The sequence below is a fragment of the Nothobranchius furzeri genome, chromosome 16, assembly GCF_043380555.1.
Source record: "Nothobranchius furzeri strain GRZ-AD chromosome 16, NfurGRZ-RIMD1, whole genome shotgun sequence".
Classification (NCBI taxonomy): Eukaryota; Metazoa; Chordata; class Actinopteri; order Cyprinodontiformes; family Nothobranchiidae; genus Nothobranchius; species Nothobranchius furzeri.
The window spans coordinates 30,806,196-30,822,098 of NC_091756.1; the positions used below are offsets into that span (position 1 = coordinate 30,806,196).

Consider the following 15,903-nt stretch of genomic DNA (forward strand, 5'->3'; position numbering starts at 1 on the left):
TACAGGACTTGAAAGGTGTAACGTCCAAAGGGTCAATTTTCACCTGTATATTGACCAACATAGTGACCTTTTATCTCCAGCATAAGTCCACTTTCTATTTGGCCTTCTAAATCCAGAAGGTTCTGCTCAGCGCGTGTTGACATTCCATGAAGACAAAACATCCAGACAAACATTCTCTCCCAAGGCTCTTGCACTCACTGTGAGAACGCCAGACGTCAACATTCTTCACTCTGAATACGTGAAGACTCCACGATGTTATAGTTATAAGTTAAATAATCATATGTAATGAATGAACAAGATGTTTAAATGAAATGTTTGAATAATCTGTGCTTAAATCGATGAATTTGAAATGAAAATTGTTCTTACAATGATCCATTTATGTCACAAATCCCTATTTGTTTGATTTAACAAGTTAATCATTGTTTACACTCATACACATTACAATAAGATACATATTAAGGTTAAAAACATCTTTGTATCTGCGAGAAGGCGTGGCTTCTTGTGAGGTCTTCTGCTGTTGTAGCCCATCCGCCTCAAGGTTGTGCGTGTTGTGGCTTCACAAATGCTTTGCTGCATTCCTCAATTGTAATGAGTGGTTATTCCAGTCAAAGTTGCTCTTCTATCAGCTTGAATCAGTCAGCCCATTCACCTCTGTCCGCTAGCATCAACAAGGCATTTTCGCCCACAGGACTGTCACATACTGGAGGTTTTTCCCTTTTCACACCATTCTTTGTAAACCCTAGAAATGGTTGTGCGTGAAAATCCCAGTAACTGAGCAGATTGTGAATTACTCAGATCAGCCCATCTGGCACCAACAACCATGCCGAGCTCAAAAATGCTTAAATCACCTTTCTTTCCCATTCTGACATTCACTTTGGAGTTCAGGAGATTGTCTTGACCAGGAACACACTCCTAAATGCATTGAAGCAACTGCCATGTGATTGGTTGATTAGATAATTGCATTAAGGAGAAGTTGAACAGGTGTTCCTAATAATCCTTTAGGTGAGTGTAGATCTATTAAATCTAAAATAGGTTTTTGAACCAGGCTGTAAACATGTTTATTTCTGCTGTGAAATTGGCATTTTTAACTTGGGAATCAATGAGGATTTGCTCACTTCTGGTGTCAGCCCCTACAGGATGAAGGTGGAAAAGCAATTTTTGTCCCTTCCGTGTTGGCATAAAAAAATTTCCCAGCCTGGCCTGCCAGACTCCTCCTCTGTTTAATTCTACACAGAGAAAGGGTCTGGAAACTCTCTTATTCAAATAACCCCACCCCGTGAGAACTCTAACAGAGCCAATCAGCGCTGAGAAGCATTCGTCACACACTATAATGCAGAGTTTGTCGAACATGGCAACTGAAACGGAGTTCGCTGCTGCTTTTTCCTCTGGTCTAAATTACTTGGACACATCTTTAAAACAAGTAAAAGCACTAAAAGCCTTTCTTCTAAAGAAAGATGTTTGTGCTGTCACCAAATTCCATTTTTGACCAGCTAAAAAACTGCAGCGTCGTGGGCGTAACACATAGCGATGCTCAGTTTCTCATAAACAGTGAAGACAGCAGCGGAGTTCGCTGTGGCTCTTTCCTCTGTTCTAAATGACTTGAATGTCTTTAAAACCACAAGTAGAAGGGCTAAAAGCATTTCTTCTAAAAAAAAAAACTAGATGTTTGCGGCGTTGTCAGATGCCTTTTTTTTTTACTACAGCTAATAAAACTACGGAGTTGCGCGGTACAATCCGTATTTCCGTCTTTTTTCTGATTGGTTATTTTTGAGCTGACTAATCCCGGCCCTCAGCCTGTTAAGTTACCAGACACTTTCTGTGCAGAATTAAACAGGACGAGTTTGGCAGGCCAGGCTGAAGATTCCCAGGATTGTGCGAGCTTGATTTAAACTTATGTCAATTGGATTTGATGCATGAAAGTTTTCATAATAAAACTTGAACTGATTTGATAAAAGCAATGACTCAATTTCTTTGTTTTATTTATTCGTACAAAGAATATCATGGATGTACAATGAAGCTAAAGAGCAGCAGCAGCAAGAGTTCAGAGACTCCAGACAACTTCTCACCATGGCCTCCCTCTTGGGATTCAGTGAAGTCTGTTCTACATCACTTCACATGACTTCTTTGAATGGACCACATCAGTATTCCTGACTGGGTAAAAGAAAAGGAGGAAATTAGTAGACTGATGTGCACCATGTCTGAAATATTCTTCATTTAATCCTTCACAATAGCACTGTTGCCACTTGGATTCAAGGTCTCACCCATCTCCTGTGTAGCCCTCAGGAATGGGTGGGACCCAGCTAAATTCAGGCCATCCCAGGGTCTCTTTCACATTTTGTTCTTGCAGCCACTTTGTTAGAGGCTCAAAGTATTTCATTAGTGAGTTGGCATTTATCTTTCTGGTGCCAATGGCCTCCTGGAGCACATCAGGCCAAAGTTTGGAAGAGCCAGCCTGAAGAACTTTCCTTTGAGAAGGACAGACATTAATGTTGCATTTTCAGTGTTTTGAACTCAAGATCTGGCTTGGGCATACTTTAGAATGGCTCCTGCTTCTGCAGACCGGTAGATGTCACATGTGTGCAGAGGGCCAGTGTGATGGGCTGCTTCACACAGCTTCTCGTGAAACTGGAACTGCAGGATGAAGCTGATAAAATAGCTGCAGAAGACAGGGGAGAAAAAAATTAGGTTGGTCGCATTAGAAACTTGACCTTTTTCATATTACACCACTTTGCATCCCTCTGCTTTTTTTTTTTTTTTTTTTTTTTTTACCGTGTCCTGTTTGGCTGTGAAGCAAGCAGAATTGATGTCTGAATGCTGGTGACAAGCCTTACAGATTTATTCTCAGGTGGAGCATCAAAGCGTTTGCTTTTAATGTCACGCCTGATACTTAAAACTTTATTGTTAATTTTGTTGAATGCTTTGTAATTCCGTCCAGACACGGAGACAGAGGTGAAAGAGAAAGGAAAAGAAAAGGTGGGGAGAGGGGGGGGGGGTTCCACAAAAATAAACAATGAACAAGAGTCTGCTTCTAGACCTGCAGAAAAAGACAAAAAAAAAAACAAAAGGACAAAAAAAAGGACACAACAACAATACAACAAGATCTAGCTATCACTGCGTCAACTTGATGAAAAAAATATATAATCAACATTGCTTAACTGAAGAATCACGATAATAAATCACAGTGCATTAAGTGCCCACCATAGTCTTAAGACCTGTGTTTAACGTGCCCAAGCCCATACTTTTGAGAGCACCATGTGAGCACCTGTGTGTGTACACGCGCTTGTTTATTTAAGGTTTCTCTATAGGAGCGTCCAACAGAGAGTGTGAGGGACCACAGATCCGCCCCCCAAAGATGCGCAGGAGACGGGGGGAGCTCCAAGTCCCAGAGATCCAGGCGCTGCCCCAGAACACAGGAACCCCAAGGAGACTGCAACCAGGAAGGCCCCTGCCCCCCTCGAGAGGCACAGAGGATCGCCCCGGGGGGCCACAACCAGCAGCCGGCAGAGTCCCGGGAGACATCAGCGGCAATCCCACAGGCCCGCCCGCAGCCTCCCACCCCCTAGCCGGCCGAGCCCGGGACCCAGCGACCCGGGACCCAGGGGCGACCACCCCCGCCGGGGACCCAGCATCCCTCTGCTGACGAACGACCACACTTGTTTGTGGAGCAGATAGGTGTCCGAGGGGGCACTCATTACCTCCTTTATGGCTGTTAGCTGTGATGCTAGCGATTAGCATTTTCAGTTCACCAATCAATAAAAAGCACAGAAGAAAAAGAAGTTTGCTTTTTCTATTGGCATCATGGCAGAGACTGGAAGTTAAAAGTAAGTAATGTCTTTGGAGGTGAAGCAAAGAGCTAAAACCAGAGTGAACATCGGCATGGCCTACACTAGTTTGAGGGAGCTAAACAAGGTTACAAAACCACATACAGATTGTGACATGGCTTTGTTGCTACTGTACTAATAAGTTATACGTTTTGTTTAACAGTGTAGAGCTTTACTTTGTTTTAGTATTAATTTGCTCATGCCAATGTTAGCTCGTTAAAGCTAGCTACAACAGGGCTGTTTATGACAGATGTAATTCCCCTTTCTACCAGTAGGGCAGAGGAGCAGGAAACTACTTTTACCTTTAAAGAACCAGGGAATAAGTTATTTTACCTGAAAGACATCAACAAAATGAATCTAGAATGGTCATTGGGCTTGTTGAATTTGCCCAACAAGAATTTGGTCTAGAATTTCCCTTTTTTTTTTTTACCTGCTGACAATTGTAGTACAATTTCACTCCATCTAAAAATTTTTTTCGTATACACTGCTGGTTTTAGCTGCAAGCTGTTTGAAAATTGTGTGTCATGTTCCCCTTTAAGCACAAACCCGTTCAAAGGATGTTTGTATGATCATGTTGGAGATGTATATTGAACCTAGAAAGCCAATGGGTCCTACTTCTCGCCTGGGACCATTCCACTTGGACTGGAAAACATGAGATCAGATACCTGATGTATGGATAATTTGCAGGGATGTGGAATTTTGCACCAGGATCAAATTGGTCCTCTGTACGCTTGGTGGGCGGGCAAATTCCTTGGTATTTGGTTCTATAAGAAAAGAGTGCCAAAATTTTTTTTATAAAATAAATTAATTAAATAAATAAATAAAAAAGAGGTACATTCTGAATAGGCTAAGCATCAGGATTATTACACAAAAATATGTAAAAATCCTACTGTTAGCTTAAACTGTAGCAATATGTAAATTTAAACTATGCCCCACCTGAGGTACCACCACTCAGAGTTGTATTTATCAGGGGGGGTGCGCCCATCAAACACCCTCCATCTCCACTGGTCAACGAGGTAGCCAAAAGGAAGGAAGGCAATCTTCTCCAGAGCCACATTCAACAGGAAGTTAAGGTCAGTTTCTGGGGAGGAAACATCCAAAGTTGGTTTTGGCAAAACTCAGGTTTGAATACTGATATTCAACAGGGTGGCATTGTTACCTTCGTCAGAGGTCACTGATTCTAGCAGGTTAATTTTGTGCAGGTGCTTTGGGGTCCAAACAGAAAGTGACACAAGATCGCTGATGGCTTCGTGAAATGCGGGGTTGGCTCCACCGCGAAAGCCCACAGGCTGGTCCTTGTACTGCATGAAATACTCGATGTGTGCCATCTCACGGTGAGCAGTGATGAGCTGCTCCATGGTCACTGTGGTGCACTGCATAATCCTGAGGAGGTTTAATGATTATTGAATACAAGCTTTACAGGTAAATTGTTTACCAGATAAACCAGCTTACCTGAAGTCTTTGCGGTTGTAAAAGTCCCAGGCAGACGTTTGACACTCTACCTCTCGATCCTCCGGCTTAACAAGCATAGAACCTTCCCAGAATTCGTTAGGCATTTTTGCTAAATCCAAGGAGGTGAAGAAATCCTCGGCCACACGGAACATGTGTGTAGCATTGTAGCCCTGTGGGCAATAAGAGTCATTTTACAAACATTCAGAAAATTTAGAAGCCTTTCCCACTGCAGTAGCATAAGTTTCCCCACTGACTTGTTTAACCATTTCAGCCGTCACATCCAGGTTGGGTTTGTCAGGAAATGGGACCATCATGTCAAAGATGTTGTTCCAGGTCTGGGCCCACATATTTCCTTAGAGTGAGGATGGAAACACTTACATGGCTGTTCTGACTCCATACAAGATACTCCACTAAAGAAATCCCTTCACAAAGAATGTTTATTCAGTTCCATGTCTGCATCATGATACCATGCTGCTACTGACCTTAGTTAACGTTAAGGAATTGTAATAACAGCTCCATTTATGGACATATTTCCCATTTTAAACTACCTTTTTTAAAAACATCTGTAACCAAATGCACCGTACCCAGCAGGTGTGCAGGAATCGGTCCCTTCAGGTTGATATATCTGGGTCCATAGAAGTTGTAGAGTTTGCGGCGCACAAATGCATGCAGGTTAAGGTAAAGTGGCTCGATGGCCCTGTAGAGCTTTTCTATATCCTGCTCAAAAGATGGAGACTCGAACCAAGAGCGCCACTCTGCTCCAGTGTCATTGAATCCTGCAGAATTAGACGTCCCAAATTAGATCAGTTTACATCCTCTGTGTTGGATTTCTTTTTGCCATTTGTCTTTGCAGTTTTTCCATTTAAAAAATATATTCTCACCATCTCCTCTAGAGGCTTTGTTGCTGAGCTCGACAAACCTGGGGTAGTACGCCTTTATAGGCACGCCGGAGTCATTGTGCCAGGCTTCCCAAACGTAGAGCAACTTCTTGTAGCTCCTGGAGTTAGCCATGATGTCTGTTAGCTCTTTAAACACAAACAACAATTTTCTCTCAGAGCAGACAAGCTACAGTAGAAACAAGTCGCGGCTGCTAAAAGGACAAAAGTTTCCCATATAAATATTTGCATTTCCTGTAACTGTACATTTTTACACATTTCTCTTTTACATATTTCTCTTTCATTCTGGTGAAGCATTTGTAGCCTACAGAAATGGTCAGTTTTTCATCTACAGTTTAACCTCTCCAGTATCCTGTCAGATGGTGACATTAGTTTGAAGCTGCCGCCTTTAATCTGCAAGAAAGATACTGTTGTTGGCCCAAGGTCCCTCGCAAGCTCCCTCTTATCCAAGACTGCTTTGCTTCACGGAAAAAGGATGAACTTTCATAATTAGATCATTTAATGAAATGAACTTTTATAAGAATGAACCGTTATAAATAAAGAAGTGTTAAAATAATGATGAAATGGAATGAACAATGTGGTTAAATGAAATGTTTTTGATTAATCTGTGCTTAGATTAATAAGGATGAAATGAAATATATGACCCATATATTTAATCAACCAACGTGACTGGACAAGACACACTCACCATATCTCCATGACGCAAGTTAAAATTAACGTCACTGCACATAGATATTTTCTTATCCACAAAATCAGCATCTTCATATCTGAGGGAGGTATGCATCTGAGGTTGGTTGGCAAAACCCCTTTTCATGGCAAGTTCTGATTTGTCAGTAAACCAAAATATGGCCATTATTAAAACATAATTACTTCCTAAGTGATTCAGTTGAGCTAACTGACTGGCCATCGGAGGAAACCTCTTCTCCCATCGCATCTTTTGACAAGCTGTCAAAACCTGTTGCACGCTACAGCTGACCGCAAACTGTTCCTTCAGAATAAAGCTGAACCAGCTCCGACTCCTTAAGAGTCTTCCATACTTTCAAATAACTACCTGTTGTGACCTGGAGACATCTCGAGACTGGTCTAGTGGCACTGCGGTTTCTTCTACGGACTTCAGTACCTTTGGGGTCCATGGACTTCCTGACATTCTGGATCTACAACAGGGGTCTCCAAGAGGGTACGTAGACTCGACAGATTGTGTCTGATGTGGTTTTATAAACCATCACTTATAGTTTAAAGCAGACCAAATTCACTCCCACTCAGAACTCAGTTTCTCCAGATACAAAGGTTCTGATAACATCACATTCACACATCATCGCACCTCACATTCCATTCATCACATAAAGTGTCCCCTAGTTGTCATGTTTTTAATTTTTAGAAAATAAATTTCTTACTTTTTATAAACTTGATTCTGTCTGAATTGATACGAAATGTTTTACGATCCCTGAATAAACAAATAATTCTAATTCTTCTGGTTAAACATTCAAAGACCAATCAGATTGTATTTCCATATTTATATAGAAATTCACATCTTATGCTTTTGCTGGTTCCTTTATTTTCCTCCACTGCATCCAGATGACCACATTGTGCGCCAGTAAAAAGGATTTTTCTTACACGTAACTTACTTTTGTTCAATAAAGTTCTGGGGAAAATAGTAATTCAAAGATATTGCACCAGTGCTACGTTTAAAAATAGACAGACACGCACAGACAGTTTTTTTTTCGTTGCACTGTACAGCCCTGCTCTGATATGGAAGAGCCTGGGGGAAAATCAGGACGTCAATAGCACCAACCATAGATATGTACCAACTAGCAAGAAAAGCAACTTTTGATCTTTTTCTGCAGCGGTTTTAGTGCTTTTCGGTGCACCGCTGCTGATACAGCGCCCCTATAGTGGCGCAACGCTGTAACTGCATTTAAAATAACATCCATATAGCTGGGGGCAGAGTGAGATCACTCTGGGGCAGCACAAAATTAGCTGGAGCCGGCCGCCATGAAAATTTGAATGCAGGAAAAACCCTGCTTCCTGCGAATAGCGAAGGTTGGGCTCCCCACAGATACCTCTGCCTCTGGTTTTCTGCTTGATCGGTGAGCTAACGTTCAGTATACTATTTGGAGAAAGTCATTTCAGATTACCGCTAGAAGTTGGTTGCAGGACCGGCAGCTACATTACAAGGATAACTGGGTGTTCTCATGCAGAACACCCCCCCCCCCCCCCCCCCAAAAAAGCGAGGAGTGGGCAGTCCTTTCCTGAAATTCAGAGACATCCTTCGCTATGCCTTTGTTAATAATCACCATGAATTAATGAATTTTAATTGTCAGTGTGCTATGCCAGGAAACTACCAGCAACACCGAAAAACACTGGCTAACTCATGCCTTGTATACCTCATGACTGTGATCAGTCAGTGGGAGAGGAACACAAAGAGCAGAGACCTGAGTATGTAGTATGAACCATGCACCACATTTTTATGGTGACAGTGGAACGCAGAGTGGTCCCATTCCTTTGATCGACCTCCTCACTTACAGTACCAACATGACAATCGAAGCAAAACCTCATTACTACCACCACAAGCCCCCAAAATAAACAAGCATAAACACCTCAAAATAGAGCTAAAATGCATGACTCCCCACAATGCACCTCGCCTACTGCAGCCAAGTGGTCGCTACCAGTCCAACTTTTAGAATGGATGGATGGGTGGGTAGAGTCTGCAAATGAACTCTGCAGGTGTTACAGCTGCTTTGGGAGTTCAGAGCTAGATTTTGTCCAAAATGACACCTGGAGAGTTGATGAGGAAACACTCCATTTTAATCGTCAGTGTTGCATATCAACTATATAACACGTTATTGCCCAGATTGGGGTTACACATCTTTACCATCTGGTGTAAAGCAATAACTTCATTAGGGATTATAATTGCAGCCGTGGCTCGTTAAACGCAATATTGCAACTTTCCTGCTTAAAGGAGTCATTTTACTGTCCTTACAAGACCTTTCAGTTTTAAGCCTGCACTTTTATAATTTATTGAATCTACATGAGTGGGGTCAAATGAAACATTTTAATTCATATTGTTCATTGTTATGTCAGTGCTATATAAATATTTTCATGGATTTGAAATGCCTTAATTTTGTGAAGTTAGTGCGCACCGTAGTCATAAATGCTATGGTTCTAAATATTGACATGATCATTTTTCAGCCTTTGTTTCATCATTTTTGTTTTTGCCAAGAATTCTCATTATGGTGCACCCCTAATTACATCAATATTTAGGTTAACCAACTGGTGCCACATGTCAGACCATTAACTACTTGAAACATGACGGCTTTCAGAAAAACTGTTAACCCTCATTCACATATACTTCACATCTGGTTGGGTTCACTCACCAGGTTCCAGGCTCCAGCTTATGTTTGGCCGTGGGTGTACCTTAGTTGTTGAATAAATACGTTCCATGATGCTGAGAATGGTGTTGTACTACAGACGAATTAAGAAGGGATAGTCAAGATCTCAGTTTTCAAAACACTCTGTAAAAAAGCTTATGGAAATATTAGAGCAAGATAGAGACAATCAAACCTCCTCTCTTTCCTTCTGGGGAAGGTTGGCAGGTCCCAGCAGCATGATGCCCCCCATCAGCCTCATGTCTTCAAAGTCAAGAAGCTCATTAGAAAAGACCTGCTTGGCCTTCTTCCCCCAGGCCTCAGTGAAGGCTTGTTCCTCTAGATCTGCACTAACCTGAAAAGAAATGGCAGACATGAAAGGATGTTTTAGTCATGCTGAAGGGCATTTATGTGAATCCCTTAAAATGAGTCTTCATATTTGTAGACATCTTCCTGAACTGGATACTAAATCACCCAAAGGCTTGTCCAAAAGGATGTTGCTACCAAATGGAAACAGTACAACTCTGTTTAACAGAAAAACATAAGACCCCGTTCAGATCTGATGTCCAATGCAGGGTGAGCTAATACACATTCCCACCCCAAGAATTTTTTCTTTATGCACTAAAAAAGATCGAAGGATTCTCACCATTAGACAAAGACTTGCAGAACTGACCTGACTGCGTCAGGACTGCTGTGTAACATTAGGCAAAACATGAAAAACGACTGCATGCTGTAAACTTCTGTAAGATTTAAGATCAACCATCTAAACCACAGGATATTGTGGGAAATGCTGCATTTACCTGCAGTATTTAGCTCCTCATTACAAAAATGGGTGACATTCTGAGTCATTTTCCTTCAGATGAAAACAAATGGCTTTTGGCAGAATTCTTACTTGATTACTAAATACACATTCAAGAACAAGATCCAGCTGCATGGTGGCACAGCTGAAGCCCTGCAGCCTTGCAATAGAAGGTCTCCAGGTCAAAAATCATGTATGTTAACATAACTTGGCAAGTTCTTTTGTATAAATGTGTCTGCAGAATGAAAACTACCCATGAACAAATGTTTAACGTTTAAGCCAACATACAGTTACAGAAAATTAAAACTAGCCCATCAGATAAAAAGCTAGATGAAGAGACCGGAGGAGTGTGCATCATTGACATCCTATCTGGGAATATTGCTGCTTTGATTTAAAATTAAAATTAATGTGAGACAGGTGATCACAGAACCCTGATTTTATTTAGTATGGCTACTCCATTTTATTTGAACCTGCTTCAGTCTGGAGTCAGAAGTTGTGATGAGAGACTTTCTGGCACCAAGACTGGAGGGTGTCCCTACCTGGAGGTTGGAGTTATAATCCGTTAGGTTTGTGTAGTAGTTCCAGCTGGCTGACACGCTGAAGAAGAACACCTCCTCAGCAGTGCTGTTGTAATCTCTGAGGAACCTCTGCGCGTCAGCTGTGCTGTTGGTGTAGTTTCCAGGCTGCCAGCTCTCTCGCAGTGCTTCACAGCGCAGCAGCACTGGCAGAAGCAGCAGCAGAGACTTTACTAACCTGTGTACACCACCTCCACCCATGGCTGGCTCCAACTTAACAAGGGTTGAGGAGAAGAAAAGGGTTCAAATCCTACAAACGAGCTGCCTAATCCACTTCTCCAACCGGTGCGTCTTTTCTCCCAACCTGGCGGCTGCCGCTGCTGAAATGCTCAGAAAGCAACAAGCACTTCTTTTAAAGTGCCAGTTTAACCCAACCCTTCTTCTTCTTCAGTGAGCGAGACAGGCTAGACCAGTGGCAGAGCCAGAACGTAGCAAATGGGTGGGCCTAGAAAAATCTTGATGGGCCTAATTAATTTCAAAGCTCATATGAGATGTGTGCCGCGCGTGTGCACGTCAAAGTGACATGTTTTAATAAAATCTCTCAAGCCACAAATAATCCTATGATAGAAGATTATACATTAGATACTTATTCCATGGATCTCTGTTAAATTTCAACTTTAAGGACTGTTACAGACGCTGGACTCCCGCTCTGGGCTAAGACCTGCACACTCTCTAGTGTGAACTTTCAGGCTGGACAGGTTCTAATCTCCGCCAGGCATGCTGCCATGCTCGTCTCAGCACCCTAGCTGCAGGCTATCAGCTAAGAGCTGAAGATCCAAAAGACTGCAGCCTGCCAGAGGTCACCGCATGTTTCAAAAATCAGGATTTTTGACTGTTCTTCATGCTGCAGATAGCTCAGGATGCAGCAGGTGGTGGTACAAAACCAGAGATCAGATCAGATGATTCTCAGCTACCGCGCCCTCCACAGGGGAATAATCAGCAAGCATGATGCAAGCACACAGACACACACCTTGACTAAGCAGCATACACCTCCAACCACACCCCCTCTCCTCACCGGCTCTCAAGAGCTCTGTCTCATTCAGGACCATGGACAGTGACACGCCGATGTGGTGCGGGACGACCCATCACCTCCGGAATCTTCCACCCAAAGCCTCGGTCCACAAAACAATAAAATGAACAGAACCAAATAAAATGGCCTTAGAGGATTAAAGCAGACCCGACGAGATACCCGGATGAAATGATTCGTTTCCTTTACTGGATTAACGTAAGTGCAAGGAAAAGCATCAGATAAAAAAGGTCCTTGCGTGTCCGCTCCGTATCGCACGTCTGTCTCCCCCTCACACCCAGTCCTTTCTCAGTTTACACCGCTGATCAATATCAATGATGATGAGACTCTGGGAGATGCCCGGTTCAGCTGTGAGAAGTCCAGGGCAGGAGGATGCTTCTGAGAAAAAAAAAATCATGAACCTCACTGGGTGGCAGGGATGGCATCAGAATATTTTCTCTGCAGTAGGTTAATAGTTGCTTAGTGTCAGTAAACAGGTGCCAATTCGCTTTTTTTATCTAGAAAAGACCAAATTACAACTCCAACAAGCAAACTGGAAAACTTATTCATAATATGATTAAAATTAATACCAGACAGAAAAGTTACAGTATTTTTATTACACAGTGAAAAAAGTCCACATTCATTAAAATAATAATTTCATATTGTAATTGTTGTTACAACATAACTGGGGTTGCTAAGCAGTTGCTTGCTTGGCCACATCTTGGTGTTGCTATAGCAACACCAAGCTACTGCCTGGCCCTGCCCCTTTTGGGTGGGCACTCTGTCAAACTGGGCGGGCCATAGCTCCGCCCCTGGGCTAGACGCCCACGAGGCGTATTGCTGCCACAGCCGCCCAAACATACCATCAGGGAGAGTCACAGCCTCTCATAAACCCCTGTCACATGCAGATACCACATCAGGGTCCACACCCTACGCCTGTCCTCCACACCCAAACACCGACAGACCCGTAGCCCTCAACCTCCGAAAATAGGCCTCCTCTCACGACCATACCGTCCACAGCGCAGAAGAACATGGCACACAGACTCAAGCTCCCCACAATCACACCTCCTGTCCATGTGTTTCCCCACCAAAATCAGCCCGCCTCGAAGACCACAATGCCCCAACCTCAACCGAGTGAGGACCACCGTGTCTCTCCTCTGAAGATTCAACCCAACCCACTTTAAAATGACCTCTTTATAGCAGTTCTTCCACCAGCAGCAGCTCGCTGAGGAGAGGCAGAGCAGGCTGGCGCAATCAGGCGCACCAGGTGAGGTCAATTATCTCCCAAAATAAAAATAAAATCCACATGGACCCTTTTTCTGAAGCACATCATTAACAAGTGGTGTGAAAAGCTAGAAGAAACAAAACACTGTTAGATCTGTGCGCTTGGATAAATAAATGTGTCCAGCAGAGTGAAGGCTCCTCAGTAACGCTGCACCGTGGAGTGTCGGGGAGGAAATCCATATATTTCACTCTCAGTTCCCATTCCCAGCTTGGAGACCACAAAGGGAGGGCTTCTTGTTTTTTGTTTTTTTAATAGCGGGTGGCATCTACTGTCTAGGAGTGTGAGTCCAAGTGGGACAGTCACTGTATAAAATTATACTCATCTATACATTATTTTATATTATAAATATCCTATATTCTCCAAATTAGTCCACTTTTCTCAGGAAGTCAAACAAAAACTCAGAAATACATTTTACCCCACACCTTTATATTCAATTCTCCACATGCTTTCACCTTTAATTTGTCTTCTAATACTTCCCTATGTTCTGCAAAAACACAACACAACCGTCTTCCTGTCCTGTCCATAGTCACATAGACCTGTAGGATGTTTCCCTACAAAAAATGAAATTTTTAGAAGGGAAACTATTGTGAAATTCTGCCACACTATACAGTTCTTCTAACCTTGCAGTTAGCTTAGTTGCTTGTTTTGCATAAAAATCAGCCATCTCATTTCCCTCTACCCTTCTGTGAGCTGGAACCCTCATGAATCTCATCTGTGAACAAACCTTGCTTAATCTAAATAAGCATTCGTACATCTCAAACTCAATATCGGGTCTACTATCTGTCAACTGAAGGGACATTAGTGCTTAAAGAGAGTCTGAACATATTATACCCTTTTTTTTATCCTATTTTGTTCCATCCATTGCATTCCATCCCTGAATTTAGATAAAACTAAAGTAATTTTCTTTGGAAATTATTAAGGGAATTTAAACCTAGGAATAAATATAGAGGGTATTACAATAGAGGTAGTGTTGAAAATGTAATGCTTAGGAATATTTATTGGCAGTAAACTAAGCTGGAAACCACATATCCGACACATACAGATTAAGATTTCAAAAAGTGCTTCAATCACCAATAGAACAAAATACATTTTACAATACAATGTGCTGTATATATTGTATTGCTCATTGGTATTGCCTTACCAAACGTACTGTATAGAGGTGTGGGGCAATAACTATAAAAGTTCATTAAATTCACTCTTCATTCTCCAAAAACGGGCAGTAAGAATTACTCATAAGGAAAGATTTAATGATCACACAAATAGGCGCGCAGATAGGGTGGGGGACGGGGGGGATCTGTCCCCCCCAGATTCAAATCGACCCCGATCCGTCCCCCGCACTAAGGCCAGAAAGAAAACAAAATCGGAGGTTACGCTCTTGAAGCTCCTTTTTCCAATTACATTGAATGCAGCATGATGCAAACAAACACCAACTCCAGAGGCGCAAAAGTGGTTGCTGCTAGGATGCTGGATGAAGCGAATAAGGCAAGCAACAATTACTGCGTATTTTAAAAAGACCAACAGTGTAAGTAGGCGGGACCAATCTGTCTGTTTATGCATACTGGTTATAGTTTCAGAACATTGTTGTCAGTGTTAGGACTTACTCGTTAAAAGCGCCGAAGCCTCATTGCTGACTTTAACAAGTCTCATCTACAAATATGATCCCTCATGAAGTTACTACTTTACATCAGATGATGGTGGAGATGTGCAATCTTCAGGCTGAGCAATGTTTTGGAGTTTTAGAGTTTGAAAAATGCCTCCCGCCGAGAGGCTCCCAGTCGGGGAGAGGAGGAGATGCGTGCAGCATGAAGAGCGCAAATGTTAGATAAAACGTATAATTGCCGGCAGGTCTGGTCTTTGTTGACTGATCCCTTTGTCTGGTAATGACTGACTCTGATTATGAAGCAGAATATTGACTCTGATGAAGAAATTCACTCATCCAGCCGGAAAGGTTGACGCTGCTGCAGCATCAGACAGCTGGTGCTGCACGAGAGGTGCTTGTGTTACAAGCTCCAAACGTTGGGTTTGATGCTTGATTAACCTTCTTTGGAACATGATGGATGTAGAAATGATGGTAAAAACACTGCTAACGTGATAGACGTAGCGACAATGTAAAAAAAAAAGCCATAAAAAAGAGACAGATGCCGATGCGTTATATATGGAAGTCAAAGTGTGCCACATAATCACAAAAATAAAAGTTAAATATTACATTTAAAAAGAGATGTATATATTTATATATAAATTAAAACTTTCCAAACACAATGAAAAATTCTAAATAACGTAAAAATACGAAGGAACATCTGTAGGTCAGGCTGAAATGTTTGGGAACCACTGCTCTAAGTGATAACTTAATATCGTTTTTAAAATATATTTTATGTGCAGTTTTTTAGGGCTTTTATGTTTTCTGTAAAGATTGGTATGCTGAAAATCATTTAATGTTTTGCATAAAGCATGAGGTTTTGGTTAGTAATTGATTGGGAGAATAACAAATGACTGACTTGGATAGTGTTGATCAGGCAGAGCTTTGTTGCCAGCGTTCCATTGCACAATGGCTTCAAACACGTATATAAAAGTTTTAGTTTTTTCGTAAACCATTGGATGAAATTACACAAACTCACTAAGCTCTAGTTAACGCTCTTGCAATAGTGTGTGTATGTGTACATGCATGTGTGTGTGTATGCGTTTGGGGGAGGGTACATTCGAACAT

The 15,903-nt window shown here is 42.1% G+C and overlaps 1 protein-coding gene across 1 annotated transcript; it reads right to left on the reverse strand.

Moving 5' to 3' along the window:
• Positions 1–1,962: 1,962 nt before the first annotated feature.
• On the reverse strand, positions 1,963–11,248 carry LOC107374589 (angiotensin-converting enzyme). The gene is made up of 13 exons (XM_054749096.2): positions 10,873–11,248; positions 9,731–9,889; positions 9,544–9,631; positions 6,155–6,298; positions 5,858–6,049; positions 5,528–5,625; positions 5,274–5,443; positions 4,981–5,204; positions 4,758–4,902; positions 4,487–4,585; positions 2,534–2,656; positions 2,262–2,465; positions 1,963–2,151 (listed from the first exon to the last, which is right to left on the reverse strand). Exons 1-13 carry the CDS (start codon positions 11,107–11,109, stop codon positions 2,139–2,141), a joined length of 1,896 nt encoding a protein of 631 aa, XP_054605071.1. The 5' UTR covers positions 11,110–11,248; the 3' UTR covers positions 1,963–2,138.
• Positions 11,249–15,903: the final 4,655 nt, after the last annotated feature.